Here is a 25,177-nt window from a genome sequence, read left to right on the forward strand (position 1 = left end):
GTTTTGATTGACCAATAACTACTGATGTTGATTTCCCTATCGAGTACCTGCTGTCCACGTATCTAGAATTAATTAATAATCAATTTCAACAGGTAAGACTGGGTGTAAACCACATCTATATGTATCTGTACATTTATCTTAAGTTAGGGGAGCCTGGGGGTGGGGCCAAACAATCAATTTCAACATGTAAAGATAGATATACATATGGAGATATATATATCTCTGAGTGTACAAGGGGGTGGGGGGATCGAGTGAAGTCAACATCTCCACCTCACGGTAAAGGGAAGAGAAAGACAACTGATAATATAATTTTCTATTTTAAGTTGAGTGAGGAATAGCTATCCCGTAACGCTCTTTGAAAAATTTATTTCATGTATAATGGTGTACATTAAAGTTACCTGGTTGAGGTAGAAGTATTTGCTGGCAGCTTGGAGCCCATATTTTCCTTTCTGCTCCTCAGAAAACCCAGCCAACATCTCATAAAATACATGGTAGTTCCTTTCTTCTGCCGCCTGAACAGAAAAAAAAATGTTCATCACATCAAATATTTATACCTTTATTGGAAGCTGGTACAATTAAGCAACAATGAGTACTTGAAAACGCCAGTTCTTCTCCATATCTAAACCTCTGATACTGCGGCATCAAATTGGTCTTCTAAATAAGAACCTTGATTCTGACATTCAATCCAGAAATTTAGCACCAAGATATACTTACCTGAGTTACTAGACGTGATTTCTCCAACAGGTATTCTGAAGTACGAGCCCCTACAATGGAACCCCTAGAAAAACAAATGAAAAAATAATTCCTTCTGTGCTTTTCTTGCAACTTTCATCTTGACAAAATAATTTGTGATCAGGTTTTTTGGAGTAGTTGGTAGCTTTATACTTAACAACAAATGTGGAGACAGACATCAACATATTACCAAAAACAAAAAATGAACTGTTGATAGCATAGACCAGTCCATTACTCACATCCGAGATAAACAATCATCAAAGTTATTGAGCATCACAAACAGACATGTTAACCTTTGGTGACCAAAAAGAAGTTTAGATTTTTTTACTCAAAAGATTCCTATTAATTTTCATTTTTTTTTTAAAATCCTTTGTGCAAAATTAAGATATGTAGGTCATGATGTAGGTCACAAAATGGCTAAACTTTAAAAAAGGTCACTTAGGTTTTAGTATTGGTGCACTTGGTAAGTTATTTTACAATTATCGAAGTTATGAATTCCATACATTGAACATGGAGCTTATCCTAATACACATTTTAATCTACTTAAATCTGTTAAATACTTTATTGTGTGTCCTTACGTGATAGAGTGAAGTTTGTTATTTTAATCTGTTAAGATAAATTAGCTGTACAAAATTAAAAAATAAAAAAGATTGCATCAAAAAATTAAGGACATATTTTGTCAGAAATCGGAATATTTGGATATTAAAGCGGTGGGACCAGGCACGAGCCCCATACAAGTAATACTGACTACAAAAATATCAGTCAGAAATCGGAATATTTGGATATCTAAAGCGTCTTGTAATTTAGACTTCAAATAGGCCTGAAGTTCGGTGGGTTTTCTGTACGACACATCTTTGCCAGGTAAAGTGGAGATATTGATTAACGACTCCTTACCCCAACATCCAGGTGTGATATAGGCCTGGCCTGACCAAATAGCGGGGATTTACCCTAGTTATCGATTTTTATAATAAGAAAACTTCTATCTCTCCATATCTGTCTGATAATTGATTTCGGATGGTCTTTCCATACTCCAAGCATAACTATACACTTCAAAGGGCTTTCAAAGATATCGATAATCCGTGATATTTTTTCAAAGAGAAGCAATTTATTGACTGCTTGCTAAATATTGTGTAATGTTTTGTAATCATTCCCATTATTTGATCGCCCTCAGAGCATCGATTCGGAATCAAAATATTTTCAATGATTCACAGAAGATTAAAAATTATCACAGGATATTGGTAGGCAAATACTAAAGAAAAAATGTTATGTTACAACGTGTAAAGTTTTTTATTGATTTAACAGCAATTGAAAGGTAGTAAAGATAAAATTACATCATAAACAATCTTGTTGGCCAAGCAATATATGAGTTTTGGTGACATTAAAACCACTCAGGTTCAAAATTTTAAAATACTTTGTGCAAAATTGAAGATATGTAGGTCATCAATGTAGGTCACAAAGGCATTATTTAAATTGTAAAATAAAATAGGTCACTTAGGTTTTAGTATTGGTGCACTTGGTAAGTTATTTTACAATTATCGAAGTTATGAATTCCATACATTGAACATGGAGCTTATCCTAATACACATTTAATCTACTTAAATCTGTTAAATACTTTATCAGTGTGTCTGTGATAGAGTGAAGTTTGTTATTTTAATCTGTTAAGATAATATGGCTGTAAGAAAGATTACAAATTATTACTGTGGACTTAAACTAAGTCAAGATTGCATCAAAAAATTAAGGACATAGTTTTGAAAAAATGAAAAACTAGAAATGTCCGTCAGACATAAATAAATACCCCTGTCTCCGTACAAAATCTGTGCACGACGAGACGAGACTGGATGGGACGAGACGGATACAAGTAATACTGACTGTACACATTTCATGATGAGCGAATGAAAAAAAAAAATATATATATATGATATATATATATATTTATAAGATATTGTCTTGTAATTTAAATCATTTGTTAGTGAATAGGCTATGTAAAGTGTTTGTGTTTTGTACGACACATCTGTGCCAGGTAAAGTGGAGATATTGATTAACGACTCCTTGCCCCAGACATCCAGGTGTGATATAGGCCTGGCCTGACCAAACAGTGGGGATTTACCCTAGTATCGATTATTTATAATAAACAGCTCTCTTCTCTCTATATAGTCATGATAAAGATAGTTGGAGTTCCGAGCTACTCACAAGCATAACTATACACTTCAAAGGCTTTCAAAGATATTGATAATCCGAAGATATTATTTTCAAAGAGAAGCAATTTATACTAGCTTGCTACATTGTGTAATGTTTTGTAATCATTCCCATTATGTTGATCGCCCTCATAGCATCGATTCGGAATCAAAATATTTTCAATGATTCAGCGAAGAGAAAAATTATTTGGCGATAAAAAATGTGAGTGTGCAACATGTAAAGTTTTATTGATTTAACAGCAATTGAAAGGTAGTAAAAGATAAAATTACATCATAAACAATCTTGTTGGCCAAGCAATATATGAGTTTTGGAGACATTAAACCACATCAGGTTCATAAATGTTTCCAAAATAGCTATTCAAATCCGTTTTTAAATGACTTTCTCAAGTAAATGTATAAAATGCAATTTGTCAATATCTTATTTTTACGAAAATAAAAATTTAAAAGAAGAAGATATATGAAAAACTTATGTCTCTCCATTTAGTATATACGTGAAGCAGAACCCTTAACGGTTCTATTTTTATTACAGTGGATCTTGGTTGATACGAACTCGGATAATTCGACAACTCTGCTTAATACAAAGTACTTTGCTGGTCCCGGACTTATGCCCTCTTTATCTTTGTTTAAAAAACTCAAAAAAAAAAAAAACTCCAATACAAGTTATTTTTGGTCCGAATGACAAAAACATACATAAAATGTTCGCATAACTCAAAGTGAAATTTTTTGGACAACAAGATTGCCGATGATGCCGATTTCTTTTTTGTAAATCTGCCGTAGAACAGAATTTCAAAAGCTGTTTCCAACTACAAAAACCAAAGTAAAGAGATTTTCAGTAGACTTGAGAACTCTCTTGTTTTATCTTGGTCCCTTCGAGTTAGTATTAACCAAGTTACACTGCATTTTTTTTTATTGTTATTATTGTTTTTTCTTTCATTTAAATACCTTCAAAAGGAACTCTTGGATTTGTATATAAAAAAAATGTACATATATATTTGGATGCTTCAAACAATTAAGTATCAGGTATACAACATTTAATTCCCTAATGAGAACTATTGAACCATAGTTCATTTCACTTATGAATCTATTACCTTGATGTTGAGGTTATAATTAGGTCACAGTGACCTAATTAAAATGTTATAGAACCACGATAATACATCTTTCCTAAGAAGTTATGGACAATAACTGGATACAAACATTGATTTGTTTAAACACGTCAAGTTATCTTTTTCAGGTTTCAATTCCTAAACAAAATCCCAAGTAAACAAAGACTTCAATTTTAAGTGAGACATCCAGATATGTAAAGATTATGGAATAATCCCAACTAGCTCATTTTTAACAGTGACAGTGCTTATAGATACAAAGTACTGTCAACTTAATGATAACAATCACTTTATGTGTATTCCCAGATTTTTTCTCTCTTACAACAGACCCCCCCCCCCCCTGCTTTCATCCAAAACAATACATGATTAATTACAAAAGTTCTTAACATTGCATTACAACTGGTGTATATTTCACAAAACTTACTAATATTGTTTATCTCTTAATAATAATTTGAAAGTGAGAAAATATTCACAGAATGAAAATATTCAGAATTTTTATTTTTGTTTCTAGAAAATACACAACACTACGTTATACATTATATTACTTTAACATATATCTTTTTGCTGTGTTGGTCTGTAATTAAAATGCACAGAGACAATTTAAAAACTTGTATTTTTGGGAGGCGTAAAATTGTGATTTTACAACAACTGATCTGGAGATTATTGAGGAATGGTTATACAGACTAAACATGATACCTGTTAATAATAACACACTTGTAAATTACCTGGAAATACAATCTACTTTCGGTTTAATTTACTCGAGGTCGGGCGCTTGTGTGTACAGCTTATAATTGTCAGGGTACAGAATGTCTACCACAAAATTTGTAAATACCAAGGTTGTTTGAAATTACCCAGAAATTAACATATGTAGGACAATGACTTGGAACAATTCAAAACTCCTTGTGAGAAATTTCATTAAACTGATTCATGTATGTGTAATTAGGAAATAATATCTATTTATTCATTCATATATTTTAGCATGATTGGTATTCATGGGCTCATAAATGCCAAAATGCACAAAGACAAATACTGATGGTATTCTTGAATCTATTTAGCATTGAAAGCCTATGCATGCCAACTGAAGGTAGTTTTCAATCCACCAAAATTTACATTTGGTAAAGATTGAACAGGTTTATCCCAAGTAATTTTGTTCTTTCCATATATAAATATTTAGCAGGCATTTGCCCTTAATTCTTGTGGCTGTTGTGATATCATCATTTCATTGATGTCATACAATAGCAGTGTGAGTTTTGGTCCCACAGCTAACAAGTAAAACTACAGCAGGTAAACATTGTGCAAGCTGGTGTTAAAGTCTCATTGTGCTAGCTGATGTAAAGTCTCATTGTGCTAGCTGATGTAAAGTCTCATTGTGCTAGCTGATGTAAAGTCTCATTGTGCTAGGTGGTGTAAAGTCTCATTGTGCTAGCTGGTGTTAAAGTCTCATTGTGCTAGCTGGTGTTAAAGTCTCATTGTGCTAGCTGGTATAAAATCCCATTGTGCTAAAAGGTGTAAAGTCTCATTGTACTAGGTGGTGTAAAGTCTCATTGTGCTAGGTGGTGTAAAGTCTCATTGTGCTAGCTGATGAAAAGTCTCATTGTGTTAGCTGGTTTATAGTCTCATTGTGCTAGCTGGTATAAAATCCCATTGTGCTAAAAGGTGTAAAGTCTCATTGTACTAGGTGGTGTAAAGTCTCATTGTGCTAGGTGGTGTAAAGTCTCATTGTGCTAGCTGATGAAAAGTCTCATTGTGTTAGCTGGTTTATAGTCTCATTGTGTTAGCTGGTATAAAGTCTCATTGTGCTAGCTGGTGTTAAAGTCTCATTGTGCTAGCTGGTGTAAAGTCTCATTGTGCTAGCTGGTTTAGAGACTCATTGTGCTAGCTGGTTTATAGTCTCATTGTGCTAGCTGGTTTATAGTCTCATTGTGCTAGCTGGTGTAAAGTCTCATTGTGCTAGCTGGTTAAAGTCTCATTGTGCTAGCTGGTGTAAAGTCTCATTGTGCTAGCTGGTGAAAAGTCTCATTGTGCTAGCAGGTTAGAGTCTCATTGTGCTAGGCTTACAGATAGTCTTATAATACTGGTATGAATTAAGTTAATTCCTTTGATATTTTCTATTTTTGTTTTAAACTATGTCTATTTATTTTTGGACAGAATAAAGAAAGGGTTTCTGGTAAGATGATGAGCCATACAGGAAAATGTTGGTGTTTATTTGGTCAAATGTGTGTACAATGTGACATTGCCTTCCCCTCACAACCAGGAAGGTAAAATAATTGTTTTCAATGCTTTCAATGAATTACTACAATTACAGTCTGGATATTTAAATTGTGTTATCTACGACCCTGAATATGGAACTTTTAGGGTTTTTATCTGTGAACTTAGACTGTTGTTAATCGGCATTCCATTGGAGTTCAATTCCCATACAACAAAACAGGCAAGGAAAAGTGCCAATAGAGGAAATCTTCTTTGACTGGATTGCCATTTAAAATGGAGTCCAACAAAGAATGATGAAATCCTTTGCAGAAACTTTGTTTTTGAAGTCAAAATCCTTTGGTCTCGTTTTGGGAAGCAAATTAGTGTGGAGTAAAGAAACCCGAAAAAGATTTTAAGCTAAGACTAAAATTGACCTACTCTACGTGGTATAATTTGCTGCCTATCAGACATCCTTTTGTTTTTTTATTTTGTTCTGTTGAAATTTGTTCAGGATTTAGAATTCTACCTGATAACAATGACTTGGTTCTCCTTTTCCTTGAGCATCCGAGAATAGGACACACTACCGATAGCAAACAGGTGGCTGAAATCAAGAAAAAAACACAATATATCATGGATGTACGAGTTGGCAGCAGGAATGCTGAAATCTAAAGCAGACTAGATAATTAACAAAAGCCTAGGAATATCCATTGACATTTCACAGTGACAATAGAGTTTAAATGTCCTGACTGAATCAATGGGTGTACAGGGTTTATTGAAAATCAGCGGATATATATATACAGTGTACAGAATATACCCTGAGTTTATTGTGCGGGTTCGGCTATAAGAATTCCCGATGTCTATCGACATTTCCTTCTATTGTTCCTAATCTTCGGTAACAAGAGTGTTAGCTAAACCAGACAATACAAGCCCTGGACAGCTCATATGAACACATTTCTCCTGTGCTAGGTATGGTTCCTTCAGTAAAAGACAGTACAGCTACACCTGATAAATCATTCATCATCATTTTCTGTTGATATTACATCTCCCTGAATTATTGTGTATCAAAACTAATATGATACAAGAGATGTTCATATACAGTTAAACCTGTCTATAAAGAATACCCGTGGGGGGGGGGGGGGATAAAAAAAGGGCTGATTTAGGCTGGGTTTTTTTATAAACAGGCAAAATTGTGTTGAAATTAATATATACAGTCAAACCTGCCTTAGACTACCTTCATGATCAGGAAATAAATTTTTTTTTAAATCAATCAGATTTTTTTTTATATAACCAGGTTGATGACCTAAACAATGAATACATGCATGCAGGAGATCTTGAAATCATATTCCACAGATATTTGTAATACATGGTGCATTTCCAAGTAAAAATCATGTAGTTTCAGCTGAACATTTATGAATCCTTGAATCACTACTACAACAATAAATTGATAAGGAATCCTGCGACTTTACATAACTAAATCACAATACAGCTTATCTATGTCTGTATAAGCAATTTATGTCTTAGCATACATTATACAAATTAGCATATATTTTGTATTTTTAAAATTAGTTTGCATAATATGTTAGCATGGTTTCTTAATTCCTCAAACAGGAAAAACAAGAATTTAAATTTTGCACTCATATAAATTTTGCCTTTTATCATTGCAGGTGTATTTATTCTGTTTGGCTTTTATTGTCACCAATTTATTTTCAACAACACATGAATATTTTCATGAAAGAAAGAAGATTTAGATTGAGAAAAAAATATCAAGATCTATGCGCGGTACATACTGTATACTATAATTCAGGAGGACTATCTTCTTTGGTTATATTAAACAGAACCAATTTGCAAGGGTTTAATTTAGTGATACACCAATTCCTCTAAATTCAATATTCACTGTTCGAAAAAGTCTGAATGATGTCAACATTATTAATATTTTCTTTGTAATTAATCGCTTGAAAGCGGTGCCATTTTGGATAGGGTATACAGTAAAAAAGCCCTGACGATGGCACAATAATGTAGCAATTATTTCGCTAGAGTTCAAAGATTCATGGATTTCAGTAAATGTGAATATAGCAAAAATAAACCACTCACTAAAATTTAGCCACCATACAGCAGCTTTTGGAATAATTTTGTTCATTCAAAGTGCTGATAACTAAGGTTAGCTATATTTTATAAATAAATATTAAAGAAATTGAATGCTGGTCTTACAGGGGGATAGAAGGGTGGGGAGTGGGGGCTGTGGTATTTTCCTTTTTTTTTTTGTGATAGCACTGAATTTATAGTGCTATCTCACTGTGAAAACACGCATATCCTCACTCCCCTCTCCCCGCATCCATGGAAGTAAACAACGATACTTATAATGTCACTTACGGCGGAAGACTACCGAGCGGTTGTCCCTCATATTTCTTGACCATATCTCGGCCATAGATGTTAAACATCTTGTAGGGGTTGACCGATGCCAGGATACTACCCACGAACGTCTGTGAAAAAAAAGAACAATCCAAAGAAATGTATAAAGCACATTAAAACTGTATCCATACTGAATTATATACAAATACAGTAAACATTACACTACCCCACCCCTCCCCACCCCACTCTCCTCCCAATATCTCAAAGCAATATTCAATCAACTTTTTTATAATATAGAATGTTATTATTTTTCCCTTTTTCAAATAATACAATAAACCAACATGCCTGATACTTTTGGAGATTTCTCAAGTCATGAAACAGACGCTTGCTTTGAACCCCATAAATTAACTTCAGATGCTACATAAGTTATTTTTGTACAAAAAAGATCCTGAAGTCAAAGCACTTCTAATTTGTATATTTTCTTATCCATTTGTCAAGTCTAATTACATTCAAAAACATTTTACAGAAAGAGGTTAATAAAGCTGATCAAGTTGAATGCAGCATAAATTTCGATACATGGACCTCAACATGCCATAATGTCCTTTCCCTGTAAATTCACTTTGCAATGCCATAAAGCTAAGCTATTGAAAACAACTTTTTTTTACAAAAGGAGTACTTTAAAATGACTTTTTAATCAATGACTTTTTAATCAATTGTTTTTTAAAACAAAAAGGGATCTTTTCATCAAATGTAAAACTCCTTTCTCTCTTTCATCAAGAAATAAAAACCAAGCTATATGTATTTTACTTATACCTTGCATTTAATTCTTTATAGACACACAAATTCATCAGTCATTTGTTTTACATGATTGGAAAATATATTTTCAGTCCATGACGTCTTATGCCCGACTTAACAGACGTCGGTACATAATTGTAGTTGAGCAATACCTATCCCAGCATACATCAGCGTAAACCACATCCTGTATAAATACAACAAAAATGAAATGTGTGCCTTGGGCAATATTGAAAAATATACAAACGACTTTATCTGAATGGTAATGAGTATAAAATCAGACTTACATAAATACGCTCCCTTTCATATCTAGCCTGGAGGTTATGGAGAATCGTGCCTTCATCCAGAACACTGTTCAAAGAAATAAAAATAGCTTAGGCGATTCATAAATACGGTAAAATACAAAATAATTTGATGTCCTTTGAAGTTCTAATGAAATATGGAGGTGAAATATGTAAATACTGAAATGTATAAATGTCGACATTATACTCAATTTCTGTGATGAAGGGCTTTGTGGGGTCTCAAATGTCATAACAGAACAATAAAAACACCAGGTATGAGTGACAATAATGCTAGGCAAGAACTGGACAAATAACATCTTTAAAGCATGAATCCTCAATTTTCGTCCTTTACAATTTAAGGAGCCCTAACAAGGCCAATGTTGTTTCGCGACTCTCCTTTCAGTTGCATCAACATATTATATTCAATGGCATAGAAATAATGGCAACAGGAAATCTCTGTGAAATCTGCACTTATTTGACCTTTCACCTAAGGTCAAGGTTACTGTGACCTAACAGCAATGCACTACATAATGGCAATGCAGTTATCTTCCAAATTCTTACAAGTGTATCTTCAATAGTCTAGAAATTATAGAAAGAGGACACATTGCTATGAAATTTGCACTGATCATTAGTGTTGTATTGATGATCGGCAATAATCGATTAACTGGCTAGATGACCCTCAACCGATCCGATGATCGATTGAAAATGTCATAATCGATCATCGGGAAAAAAGTTAAACTCATTGGGAATCAAATATTTTTCTATTAAAAACCTAAAATACACTGAAAACTCCCTAACATTCCTCCATGTCAATAATTTTCACCAAATACAGTAAAAAACAGGCCAGAAATTTTTGTTTTCAACATTCTATCCACTGCTCATAACAGAGAGGGCAAAACAAGCTTTTAATATATAGATTATAGGCAATTTGAATAGAAAATTGAACCGATCATTTTGTGCGATTATCGGATCGGATGAGTCTTCCGATTCCAACCGATGATCGATTATCATTTTTAGCCGATTATACAACACTACTGATCATTGGACCTTTGACCTTGACCTAGGTCAACGTCATAGAGGTCTAGGTCATTGTGACCAAGTGGTAGAGCATCACTCATTGGCTTTAGGCCATGCAAACCCAATCTGCTCTGGCTTGCAGGTTTAAAACCCATATGGAGCTGATATCAATTGCTAACCGAAAGTGAATCAATTTTCTCACAGAAGTGGATATTTTTTCTCCAAAGACTCCATCTCCTAGTATAAACCAATTTCATGGTTGTGATATCAAAAATAACATAGAAACTTTCTTTGATTTCTTGTAATACATCACGTTCATCAAAATTTGGACATATTTACCACAATCATAAAAATTCTACATATAACTTGTCAGGCTGTGGCCATTACTATAAACAATGATCTGTATTGATTTATCTGTAAAGTTTATGTGATTATTTATTTTTCTATGTGGTATACTGTACATATAGGACTTTAAACAAGATTTCCTGCATTTAGTTCAGGTCAAGTATTTATGTATTCAAATATATTCACTTAATATTGTGAAAGAAATCCATTAACTGCCTTAGACTCCATTCATCTCACTCGATAAAATTTGAAAAGATTCAATTTGTTAGAACTAGTCTATATAAAGCTGAATATAAACTCCCGGCTACCTTCAGTCAATAATCTATTCGAAAAGATTCAGGTCAGAGGTCAATATTGTGTACAAAATAGATGTTAGATTAGTCCATTCATATGTTTACTACGAATTTCTAATAACAAGAAATATGCATGTTATTTTTATGTAAAACTGCACAGAATTTCTATTGAAATTGGAGTGTATGAACTGTTAAATTATCTCGGGTCTCAATCACTCGACATAGAATTCGTCACTTTGTTAGCGCACATCATAAGGAAATGATTACGTAAAAAAGTCGGCCAGATTTTGTCACTTCACAGACACTACTGAATATATTTTTGAAACTGTTTTCAATCTGATTTCCTTTTCTATGAAGGTACTCATTATATGACGATTGGAATGCGTGGTACGTCGTTAAATAATGATACATTCTGTGACAGGTTGGGAATTAAAGCTATTCTGACGACCGTATTATATATATAAAAGGTAATCTATCTTTTTGATGACTATACTGACAAGTGTACACAACAAAACTCAGAAAAGACTGTTTCAACTGCTAACTCAGGTAAAACTGAAATAGTACAAATCAAGCATATTCAGGTTTTAAATCATATTCTGTAACTGTAACACCTTGAGGAAATGATACCTCAGCCAGGTAAAAAGATAACAGCTGTCTTTGAAATCAAATATTTCTTTTTCAAAAACAAAACAAAATATAACACAAATTGCTGTGGTCCAGAATTTAACACGATACAAACATCAATTACAGTAATCAAATACAGTGTAATACTAAGTAAAGAAAATTCAATTTCATAAAATAATTATTCTTGACTTAATTTCAAATACAAAAGAACTAAAACAAATGTACACAAACATTAAAGTTAATTTGTTCACCTTTAATTAGAAAGGTATGTTAATATGCCCTATACACCTGGCATACCTGAACAGTCTTACCTGTCCAAATGCTCTATCTTAACTAACTAATATTCAGGTCAATGGATATGAACATTTGTTTTCTGCCTGTTAAAATTAGGTTAATTATACTGTAGAAAAATGCTATATCCTTTCGACGGCCGGCAGGATTCGAACTTGACTCAATTTTGATAGTAGGTTATAACAAATGTCATCTATGAAAGCAGTTTGCTTCTAGATTTCGGTTTGATGCCATTTTCACGATGATAACAAACAGTACACACTACAAACAAGCAAAAACAGTCACCGGAAGTCCCCTAAAGGTCACCACGCACGGGTCATGGGAGGCAGAAACCTGCGTGTGGGACTTTTTTTTTTTTTTAATCGGTGCTATTTTCCCCTTTCCTTTTCCTTTCTCTCTATTTTCTCTTACTTTGATATATCTTCTATTGTTTAAGGCCATCTGCATGTCTGTATCTTGATAATTAAGCTCACAACGACAGGTTTCCGGGCACACACTAAAATCCGGATTTCAGACCTCAATTTTTGACTTATTTGGGCATGTTCAAAGGTGATTTGTGACGTCACTAATGCAATGACCGAATCAATATTGACATGCTATATAGGGATGAACATCTCCTTTTCAAAAACTAGTATTTGGTTTTCAAGGGTCTCAGTGGGGCTCCAGAAGGGTGCATGAAATGGGGCAAATGAATAATCATGCATAAATATGTTACGGGCGTCCAAAGGATATGGTACGAAAAACATCCTGAATCCAAATGATATCAAATTCAGAATCTCCATTACCCTGTCAAGGTGCAAAAAACTTTCACTACAATCTTGTTACTGGTCGATGACGTAAATTCTGACCAATCAGAGCGCTTGTTTCTTTTTCAAAGGTTGTAATTTTAGTGCCACTTTCGCTTTCAGACAGCCACGCTGTTGATTTGTAACAGGCGCTCTGATTGTGCTGTCGATTCTCACCGTAGCCAATCAGCGTGCAGGTTTCCCAGGAAAAGTGGGTCAATAGGCCAAGGGATCAACGACATATGTCAGTATCGCTTGGTAGGTGAAGGTGAAAGTAAACATACATATGTCTTATTTCCATTGAGACACATTATTATGTCATGTTACGTGATATGGAAAACAATGTTGATGTTATAAGCATCACACAGATGTAAAACGTTGTTTAGTCCATGAAATGGAGAGCTTAAATTTATCTAATTTCAACTCCTTAATTCTCTAAAGATGGGAAGGGGCACTTATAAGGGAAGGGGTGCTAATTACGAAGAAAATGGTATGATTAAAGTAAATTTTCTGTCCCCAGAAGTTTGTTATAACTATATGGTTTACTGCGTGTACTTTGTACCTTTCATATTTGTTTTGTTTCAAAATGACATGGCTAGGACCCATTATGACAGAGGACCCATTATGATATAGGACCCTTATGATATAGGACTCATTCCCCAATATGTTAGATCTAGGTGGTAGAATGATTTGTGTACAAACTGCCAGTAGTACCGTAATGTACCTATAATCAGGCTATAAAATCACACCTGTAGGTGTACAGGAGGGGACACTATGGTCAGTCTGACCATTAATGGACAAATCATGTTTAGACTGATGTCCAGTAGGATGTAGGTCAGCTGATGACTGGACATAACTTAACACAGCTGATTCACAAATAACCATGCATATTACAGTTCTACAGCATATATACAGTAGTGAGCAAATTGGTGAGTTGTTGTCTTGGTAATTGAAGAGAGGGGAGAGAACTTGAAATGTAGCGGAATTGGACTGGGTTATAATCATCACTGACCAGGTTTATCAGTTGGTAGATTATCCAACTAGTGTTTGGAGGTCGTGGGTTCAAACCCTGGTCTGGCCGCTACATTTTCCCTATCCTGTTAGCTTATAAAATTATGATTCAGGATAAACTGATTCTGCATGTTCATACATCTATGCTATTTCTATGTATTATACAACCTACTGAACGCTCATTGGAGCACGCACATTATAAACTATCAAATGAGACATGGAGATTTTTAAAGGTCGAGAACTCCACCTGTAAAAACCAACTACATTCTTATAAACCCAATTCTTATAATCCCTACCAGCAGGTTGTGGTCAGGTGTTACTGTACATACTCTGTCTAACTGAATATATATAACCAAAGTAAACCAATCCTAAAATTTCTCAACAAATATAAATCAAAGGAACAGGAGAGAATAAAATTCACCTATATGTAAATACTAAAGTATGTTTAGAAATGTAGGTCCATAGTTTAACGCAGTGTATAGATACATGCTGGTAATACATGTGGTAATTACGGTATACTTAGGATACTGGCCGGGAGATTACACTAATCCTAACCCCTCGTGCCATTCCTTGATCTTCCTCATGAATTCTTTAGACCCTCTGGTCAATACTACCCAGTAGGACCGTATTGATAAGTGGACCAATAGGCACACTGTAGGTATTACAGTAACATATGTTTTTGAAACATATAAATCCCCCACCCCCACCGGTATATATCATAGCGGAACTGAATAGGACATACATGGGTAACCCTATATACTATCCATTTAATGAAAGTGGCGTAATCAAGTTGTCCGCATCTCAAGAATTGAAATCTAAAGGGCTATATGCATATTTTGGGACATTGTTTGGTTCACAAATCCATCAAAAGTTTTAAATTAAGTGTTTAGACCTTTGGTCAACACGACCAAATCAGGGGGAGATAATCTATTGTTATCATATTCAAAAGTTTTTTTAAAGAAACAAATTATTTGTGAGAAATCAGAAATGGATACTTTGTTAACAGAATGCAAGGAACTTAAAATATCTAAGAACATGTGTCTTTATGTTTCAAGGTTTCTGAGAAGAAATCTCTGGAAAACAATGGCTGATAGGAATGGACAGAGAAACAGACTGTCAAACTCCTGAGATGTGGGGCCCTGAGATGTGGTGCCAAGATGTGGGACCCTAATCAGTCACAAGAAAGATAGAATTCCCTGTGACAGAGTAGGGAGTTGTACATTGAGATCATCAGGAAGACTAGTTACCATCAGAAGTAAATATTTTACCTGAGATTGATCATATCCTCCACCCCCTTCTCATTCTGTTCGTCCTCCATCTTGGTTTTTTGGTTCTCCCAACGACTCAGTCTGAAAGGATATAAGAATAATGCATATTACTCACAATATATAACATTACTGATAATTTACAATTATTAAAAGTAAAAGGTGTCACATGGATAGCATCCCTTTGCTGGTGGCTTAGTGGTTAAAGTGACCAGCCACATCACCATTATATAGCTGTCTATTACCTCTGGGTAGCGAGTTTAAAACTCATAAAATCAGTTGCCAAGCACTGACCATTGGTCGGTAGTTTTCGCTAGGTACTCTGATTTTTCCATCTCCTTATCATAGTATATGCCCTTAAATGACCTTGACTTTTAATATGATGTAAAACAAAAACCAATAAACCAAAATCAAACAATTGTAATGATGTACATGATACTGCGAACAATGGAGTAACCTCCCTCCAGCATCATTTTCAGTAACACCTGCTCCGATTGGACAATTGTATCTTTGATATATTAGTTTTTAACTAATCATAGCAGACATAACATTGTTTTGGGATATGTTTAAGATTTCCACATGTAGGGAAAGATGTTGTGCCTTGGGGTGGGATTGTACTAAAATTTGAATTAAAATATAAGGAAATTTGATGAAACAGGATATGAAATACCGGTCTTCTGATTCGATCTTATATCAATAACAAAATCAACTTCATTACACATTAAGTGCAATACCTATTTTTCATACTTTATAGACACAGGGTGTAAATAAGGACTGAGCCTTAGCCAGATTCATGTTTCCTATTGATATGGAAATTAATTAATATGTATGCATAGTTTTTACCCAATAATTTATTACATTGAATAATTTAGGGACTTTAACATCATCATACCATTATAACATCAATGCTTATCTATATTGCATATAAAACTATGTATAAACTTGAGGAAACCTTATGTAGAATCATCACACACCACCCCAATGATGACATTCTGATTTCTTCTCTTTATTCCTCTGTTTTAACTCTATTGTCTTTTAGTAGTAATATATAGCAAAGCAAATAACCCAGATCTCGATTGTATGTTTGATAAGAATATATACAATGAAACCTACCTTAGCAACTATTTCTTAGCAACTACCTCTGTACAAAGATCACATGATTAATCTTACTTAGGATCCACCTGTGTATAAAGACCACTTGGCTATTAAACCATTTTCTTTTTTTTCCATTTGGAGGCCTTTATAGACAGGTTTGACAGCCTACATATATACATCTCTATCAACTAAGTTCCATAAAAATTGACCTTGTTGACCTTTAACACTTGGGCCAATGTTAAAACAATGCAATCCTATACATTTCCCTGCAAATGAACCTGCATGAAATTAGATTTCAACAAATATGACTGCGAAAAAACTCACTAAAAATTTCTATTTCTTTGACAATAAGGTCAAAGTCACAGTGACCTAATTACTACAGTTCCCTGCACAAAAATACTAGGACAAAAACAATTCTTGTTCAATGTCAGCCTTCAATATTCACTGGATATACAAAATACTACACTAGACTTAAAATGATGATATTGATGATGATATTTAAAGGACATGATTTAATAAATAAAAGAAACTATTCAAATGTATTCTTAAGTGTATTTAACAGCTGGTGCAGTCATTTAAAACATGTAAATGGTGGTACTGGTCTTGATAGTATTATGCCGTTTCCCAGGATTAATTGATAATTAACATATTTATGAGAAGTATTACGGAGAAATGACTTTTAATACACAAGTTATTATCCATAAACCCTTCAGCTCTGACAACAGTATGTGTACAGTCTCTCTCTGAAGATGGTACAAGGCTTAGTATTGTCGTACACAGTATCATGACAAATGGCCTGATGACATTTGATGACAGTAATCTCTAAAGCCACAAGAACAAATGTATAATTTACGACAAAAGCATTCATTAATTTTCGTATGAGTTTGGTGAAAATGGACGTTTTATGAGACCACACTTGTGACCTTTGAAAGGCAAGGAATTGTGTTGAAAAGGTTGGAGGTCAAAGTTCCATTCATAACCGTGGATGGACAAATGTTTGAATTCGTCAAGAGCTGAATATAGAATTACAAGTTTCACAATGAATAAAACATGCTTACAGAGTTACATTGCCTACAGACATTTTTTACCCTGATAAATATGTGTGGTTACACTGGCAATTTGAATTGCATGAGCTTAAATATTTACAAACAAAATGATTTAAGTCTGAACTGCTGATCTCCAATGTACACTGAGTGACATGAGCCGTACCGATTTCTGAATTTTAACACCGACAATTTACATAGGTACACTGTAACAAATATAGAATAAAAGAAATAAGTTTAATTTTCAATGGTTGAAAAATATTGTTTATTTTTATGTTCATCTATACCGACACGAATGCTAGCGTGCTACCATCAAATCATACGGTCGCACATTGGTCTACAATTATGACACTATTGTGGATTGGTCTGAATACCTTTCCCAGGTAGATATTTTGTACCAAAGGTAAAAAAACCGACCTGTTCAGTCTCTCTCATCAGTTCCACATGATTAACCTCTAAAGCAATTCTTCCCTAAATGGGACATTCACAATTGATGCTGGTTTTGCCTGTGGAAATTGTTCAGAAATATGTTAAAAGATTTTATCAACTTTCAGGTGCCCCTTGAGCAACATTTTTTTGTGTCACACCAGAAAGTTTAAAGTGTGATTTTGACTCCATAAAAAGCTTTAAACGGAATACTCATTACATTTTTTGTCTGTGTTTTAATGTAAAGGAACAACTTGAGGCTACATGCTATAGTACTAACAAATGATGGGTTTTGTAATCTTAGAATTGGGACTGTTATACTCACAATGGTACTATACAATCACCTTAATTAGCGGGGGAATGAATTATGCTGTATTCATGGTCTAGTTCATTTCTGTGAATTTAAATACCCTCAAACAAAATGGAAAGAATGATGAGTAAAATAATCTATATAGTTTATTACTGCTTTATTTGTGAGTTATAGGTACGAGTTATTTCCCCTTACCAACAAGAGCAGATAACTCAGTCAGATGCAAATGCAGAAAAAATTTGCAGTTGGTCACCCACAGTTGGACGAGATATATTAGCCTTGTGTATTAATGTTAACTATAGAGTTATCTCAAGGCAGGGAAAGCAAAGGAAGAAGTCTGCTTCCATCAGAAAGCTAGTAGAAATTTGGATAATCAAATTGAGTTACATATCCATGAGTAATGTCCCTTTGACTTGCTCTGTGACCTTAAATCTTGACGTATGCGCTAATTTAACTAAGTAAGTGGAATAACTGGAATCGCAGTTTTATCCAAAGGCATTGATCCCAACATTGAGCCCAACCAGTTACTCAAATCTAATTTAACTATGTAGTTTTCTGGGATACAACCAGTAGTCGTAACGGAACATTAGTTGTAATTGTGTCTAGATTTCTGAATGTCTGGAGGTGCTGATGATTACTTCACAATAGTGTTGTTTGATTTATGTGGAAATAATATGTTTCATGAGATATAAACAATGAATTTTTCCCAAATCACGACTACTGTTCCTTCAAGACTATTGGTAATGTCCCAGTATACCTCTGAAAATTTCACTGCATTCCAGCACATTTTCCAATAAAAGCAACCAAAATTATGGATTAATTTTATACTGCAAAATCTTGTTAACATCTGCCATTAGAATGTACATATCATTTTATGTATTCAAGGTAGAAGTTATATACCCTATAACTGGATGGGTTAACATACGAGCATATTGCATGACTATTACAATAAAATCATCCTTATGTTTTATTCAAATTTCCTATTTCATTGCAGCAAAGTCCCATGGGTCTAGACCTATTGACAGTTAATGGTTAAAAACCAAACAATAATTTACATAGGCTTAGATATTATAGCTGACATTTGTGAGGTCCAGATCAATATATGTCAAGGTCGAGGTCATGGTGTGCTCCAAGATCTTTGTGGTCAAGGCCAATATCTGCGGTATCTATAAGGTCAAGGTCACGTTTGCCAGTGAAGTCAGACAATATCTTGCAGTATCTTTATATATATATATATATGAGGTATCCAACGTCAATTAGATCAAAGAATGTCCAGCATCTGTGAGGTCAAGGTCAAAGTCTGTGGTATCTTCAAGGCCAAGGTCATTGGTATGCTCCCAGATCTTTGAGGTCAAGGTCAATGCCTGTGGTATCTGTAAGGTCAAGTTTGCCAGTGAAGTCAGACAATATCTTGCAGTATCTGTATATATAAGGTACTCAACATCTATAAGATCAAAAAATGTCTGACATCTGTAAGGTCAAGGTCAACGTCTTTTTGGGTCTCTACAAGGTCTAAAATACCTTATCACAACAATAATCTAGAGTCAACCAGAACAAGGAATGCGCTTACATTTTGTAATTTTCATAGTTTTATAATTGTTGTTTTTGACAATCTGTTTGCTTTTATATCTGCTTAAAAGTATACCTTGAAACCTGTCACTTGGATAGAGATATCTTATATCAAAAATACTTCTCCTCCTAAACACCTAATTAAAACATAGCACTACTGTTACACTACTGGTATCTCCTCTTCCTAAACCTTAATATTTTCTGCACTTAATTCAACAAATAAATAGTTTTCATTCATTTTTAATTCTGAAACAAAATTCTACAGAAGCATAAAGTTTACCAAAACTATATCAATGCCATATTTGATGAGCAGATGCTTGAAAAGTTTTACATCCAAGGATATATCTATAGATCTGTACAGGAGATACACAGGTAGCCTGTCGACATACACAAACCCAATCTACCTGTAAATGCCTGTCGTCCGATTACTAATCTCCTTATCATCTCGTAATTATTCCGCGTAATCTCACAACAATAGCCTTGCGCAGCTTTTCAATGACATTAAATTCAGACTTTCCTTACAACAGGTTCAACTAATGATAGACCAATACTTCAGGAACGCTCCTGATATTTTTCAATTGGAAATGCTGTAATTATGAGACCTGATAAGGAAACAGATTAGCTTCTCTATACTGTACAAATAATCAATATCCGTTTACCTGCTCAGCTAATATCGTGCAGTGTCAGTTTTAATTCTACTGTAAATATCAATATACAACAAAGAAACAAATCTATTTTGTTGAAGAAAACAATTGAAAAATAATGATTTTTAACCTTATGCTACAATTTGAAGAAGAATAAATTTCATTATTTGAAATCCAAACCCCTATTTTTAGAAATTTGATACAGGGCTATTAGAAACTTAAGGAAATAATAACCTATATTTGGTAAAATAATTATAGGATGGTCTTATTTATTTTTACATTTATCTTTGAAATTGATGTAAAATTATAAATGTCAACAAATAATTAACTCCCTTAATTGTATCTATGGTAGAGAGACAACCCAATTGTTTGGTTTGGTTTTTATGAAGTTTATTTAAATGCTAATCATTCATTTTTACTCCAGGCCTGTCTAACTCACAGAGCCCATATATCAGCGACCACCTCTGTATAAAGACCACCTGCTTAGTAAGACCACTGTCTAAGGGTCTCATTGGCTATTTACCTGTATAATACAAAATTACCCATGCCATTTATTTTTCTTGCGTCTTGGACAGTTTTTATTGACAGATTTTACTATATTTGGTAATCATCCCTCGCTAATCCAAACTATTGAAGGTAAAGTCAATAAAGTGTTATTACCGATACAAAATGTTAGCCAGCATACTTTGTATTTTATTGATTTGTTTATTGTCAAACCTGGGTTTATTACAGGATAAATAGCTTGATAAAACCTTGTACTCCGTGACTGTTACAAATATTGACTGAGATTTAAACATTACGTAACATACAAACAACATTACAAGTGGTCTATTAGGACAATTTATATATTTTATCACATAACTGGCCCGTTCTGTGATGTCATGAATATCATAAGACAAACATCTAATAACACTTTCGGACATCAAAGGTAACAGTGATATCATATTCAAAATATGAAGTTGAACATTTGTCTCGTTAGGTGGAAACTTCACATCTGAATTTCGCCACTCTTAAATGAAACGAAATCGAAACATTTGCTTAAATTGAAAGTTTTATCCTGCTATGTATATGATACATAATTTGTATCTTATGTAAGATCCAACACCCCCTTAATTCTTAAATAATGCAGAATTGGCCTCAAGTTTCCTTATGTGCGTTCAAACTCATAATTGTTAATAATATGTTTCATTAATTATTAAATTTTGAATCAAATCCATGGTTCATGTACTTGATATTCTGAAGGAGAAAAAGGGAAAGGGGATGGAGAAATAAGAGGGGGTTAAAGGGGCATGTGTACTTATTGGATAGAGTAAATTAGTGAAGATTTGATGTTGTCTGATTTACGTACCTCTGTTGTTCACGTACTTGATATTCTGAAGGAGAAAAAGGGAAAGGGGATGGAGAAATAAGAAGAGGGGGTTAAAGGGGCATGTGTACTTGTTGGGTAGAGTAAATTAGTGAAGATTTGATGTTGTCTGATTTACCTACCTCTGTTGTGGGTATATTCACTCAACACTAGCCTGTAGAACATCCCTGGAAACTTTTCTCAGTTTTTTCTGTCATTTTGACGAGGAAATCTAAAGGTCACATCCTCAAGGTCACATCTTTAAATCTGAAAATACAAATGCATCAATTTAAAATTTGATCAATCAGTTAGTCCAATTCTTCAAAATTTATGGTTTTATAAGTTATTTTCAAATGCAAATATCACCACTTAAAGAGGCCATTAGAATCTAAACCTTTTTAGATAGTTTGATAGCTTTTAACATTAGCTTAACTGTAAACAACATTTAAATACTTAAATTATGCAAAAAAAGTGAAACAGTACACACTTTTCTGCTAGAGAAAGTTGGCACATAATGGAAATTAAACATTCACTATTTTCTACACTGATATGAGCTAAGTGTATTTGATCATTGGGCAAAATGTTCAGTCATCTCAAGCTTTAAGGGACAAGTTGGGTAACTTTGGTTTTTGGGAAATTTTACTGATCAAGAGACAGTATACATGTATGCCTTGTGCTTGCAAATGAACATGTACATATTCAATGTGAAAGAAAAATGATGTAGCATACACAAAACAAAATGCAAAGTCGTATTGATGGTTTGATTGACAACTGGCAAATGAAACCGTCCATTAGCAATTAAAGCTCTCTGAAGCTTATTGCAATTAATGGAATATTTTCCTTAGTTTGACTCTTTTCCTCAACCACTTTGGAAACCTACTGGTAGCCCAACAAGTGTATAGTGAAACCAGGAACTCAATTTATGTTTGGTTCCACTCCTTAAAATCAATGTTCAAAATGGGGTTACACTAGCCTTGACTAAAGTATTTCAAAATGATATATAGTAATTTAGATTTTAGTTTGACAGGAAGAACCATTGATAATAAAAACCGTGTAGAAGTTATTGGCAGGTAAAATATAGCCCTGACATCGAGTGGACAGGCACAACTAACTACTCAACTTTCACTAGGTTTGTTTTTGGTACATTTCATAAAAACCAGGAAAGCGACATGATTTTAAAAATATATCGATTATATCGGCCAAATAATGTCATTGAGTTTCTGTGAAGTCCTTGTGCAAAATGTTTTAGTTTACATAAGTTTAAATCGAAATTGAAACTAAAGCTACACTCAACATACCAACAACACTTGAACAATATTTTTTTGTCTTGTTTTGCCATGACAAGACGTCTTACAGTGAAGAAGTAAGACCTCTTTATCACATACATAAAAGCTTTAATGCCCAAATATAAAAAACATTTTTTGTAAAGTATTCAAGTACTTCCAAACTTCCATTACATAATCTCCTTTATCACAAGTGGCCTGTCGATATAAATATTTATGATACAAAACTTTTCAGTAGGGATATACCTTAGCAACTTTGTTTATAAATCATCCAACCATTCTTTATATTGTTATACAAGATTTCCTGATGTTATACAAATTTGCCTTAAACAGTATAAGTTTCCTCTGTACACGCCAAAGGAAATCATTGTAGGACAATACAAAGAAAGAATTTTAAAACTTTTTATCTTTGGTTTTGATTAGAATTTTGTTTTGTTATGACCATTTACAGCTAGTATCACTTAAGGATATACCATGATTTAGACGTAGAGGGAAACCAGAGTGCCTGGATAAAAACCACTGACCAATAGTCAGTCTTTGGCTACTGACACACATTCAAGCGGGTTTATTAGTTTAAAATCCTATTAACAGCCAGGGTCATGTAAGGACATATCAGGTTTGTTGGTGGAGGAAAGCCTGAGTACCCAGAGAAAAACCACTGACCAGTGGTCAGTACCTGGCAACTGCCCCACATGGGATTCAAACTCACGACCCAGAGGTAGAGTGCTTGTGGTAATAGGTTGAGACATCCTAAGTATTTGGCCACTGCAGCCCCATACATTCAAGTTTTCAAACCTGTGAGCCACATGTGGATGTCAGGATGTCAAATGGTTTAATAATAGCTATGACAACATGACCATTCAGCCCGCCGACCTTATTCTTTGTGATGACATATCAGGTTGTTGGTGGAGGAAAGCCTGAGTACCCAGAGAAAAACCACTGACCAGTGGTCCAGTACCTGGCAACTGCCCCACATGGGATTCAAACTCACGACCCAGAGGTAGAGTGCTTGTGGTAATAGGTTGAGACATCCTAAGTATTTGGCCACTGCAGCCCCATACATTCAAGTTTTCAAACCTGTGAGCCACATGTGGATGTCAGGATGTCAAATGGTTTAATAATAGCTATGACAACATGACCATTCAGCCCGCCGACCTTATTCTTTGTGCTGTGAAAATGACTGCATATTTACTCAATAAGCCACAATAAATATATGATAACATGTTACGGATATCACCGAAAATGTCTTGTCAGACATACTTCTGTTCTTTTAGACCAGAATAGAATGCCACACAAGTTGGGTATTACTTGGATAGACATGGGAAATGGGTAATAAAACTTACAGGATATTCTGACAGCAAAGCAAGCCATCCTCTATTGCTTTGTAGAAAGTAAAGTCTATAACTAGCCTTCGACATCCCCAGGCAAGCATGATCTACCTCTAAACTAAAGGGAGATAACCACTAGCATACACTCTCTCTCCCTCACAGCAAGTATCAATCCTACAAACTAAAGGGAGATTACCACTAGCATACACTCTCTCTCCCTCACAGCAAGTATCAATCCTACAAACTAAAGGGAGATTACCACTAGCATACACTCTCTCTCCCTCACAGCAAGTATCAATCCTACAAACTAAAGGGAGATTACCACTAGCATACACTCTCTCTCCCTCACAGCAAGTATCAATCCTACAAACTAAAGGGAGATTACCACTAGCATACACTCTCTCTCCCTCACAGCAAGTATCAATCCTACAAACTAAAGGGAGATTACCACTAGCATACACTCTCTCTCCCTCACAGCAAGTATCAATCCTACAAACTAAAGGGAGATTACCACTAGCATACACTCTCTCTCCCTCACAGCAAGTATCAATCCTACAAACTAAAGGGAGATTACCACTAGCATACACTCTCTCTCCCTCACAGCAAGTATCAATCCTACAAACTAAAGGGAGATTACCACTAGCATACACTCTCTCTCTCACACACTATCAATCCTACAAGTAGGAAGAGAGATAATCTCACAGGTCTGTAACTTCTACTCACAAAGCAAGACAGGAAGCTCCTACCAATGGGATGAGGAATATTACTACAAGTCTTGCCCCAAGGCATGCCTCCTACCAATGGGATGAGGAATATTACTACAAGTCTTGCCCCAAGGCATGCCTTCAACCAATAGTGAGGCTGAAG

The 25,177-nt window shown here is 34.4% G+C and overlaps 2 protein-coding genes across 6 annotated transcripts in view; both read right to left on the minus strand.

The window, feature by feature from the left end:
• LOC138323683 (unconventional myosin-XV-like) overlaps positions 1-785 on the minus strand; it is a 62,935-nt gene extending 62,150 nt beyond the window's left edge. For all 3 annotated transcript variants that reach the window (XR_011208583.1, XM_069268462.1, XM_069268463.1), the window contains exons 1-2: positions 715-785; positions 399-512 (exon numbers count right to left, since the gene is read on the minus strand). Coding sequence is in view for 2 of the 3 variants with exons in the window: in XM_069268462.1 (XP_069124563.1) it covers positions 399-476 (78 nt within the window). In the remaining variant the exon portion in view is untranslated. The remainder of the gene's footprint in view (positions 1-398; positions 513-714) is intronic.
• A 5,888-nt stretch (positions 786-6,673) lies between these two features.
• Positions 6,674-25,177, minus strand: part of LOC138323684 (unconventional myosin-Id-like) — a 38,059-nt gene continuing 19,555 nt past the window's right edge. For all 3 annotated transcript variants that reach the window (XM_069268465.1, XM_069268466.1, XM_069268464.1), the window contains exons 2-6: positions 21,843-21,966; positions 15,271-15,351; positions 9,643-9,706; positions 8,585-8,694; positions 6,674-6,815 (exon numbers count right to left, since the gene is read on the minus strand). In XM_069268465.1, the coding sequence (XP_069124566.1) occupies positions 6,737-6,815; positions 8,585-8,694; positions 9,643-9,706; positions 15,271-15,320 (303 nt within the window). In that variant the 5' untranslated portion in view covers positions 15,321-15,351; positions 21,843-21,966 and the 3' untranslated portion in view covers positions 6,674-6,736. The remainder of the gene's footprint in view (positions 6,816-8,584; positions 8,695-9,642; positions 9,707-15,270; positions 15,352-21,842; positions 21,967-25,177) is intronic.

This window comes from Argopecten irradians, chromosome 5, assembly GCF_041381155.1.
Source record: "Argopecten irradians isolate NY chromosome 5, Ai_NY, whole genome shotgun sequence".
NCBI lineage: Eukaryota > Metazoa > Mollusca > Bivalvia > Pectinida > Pectinidae > Argopecten > Argopecten irradians.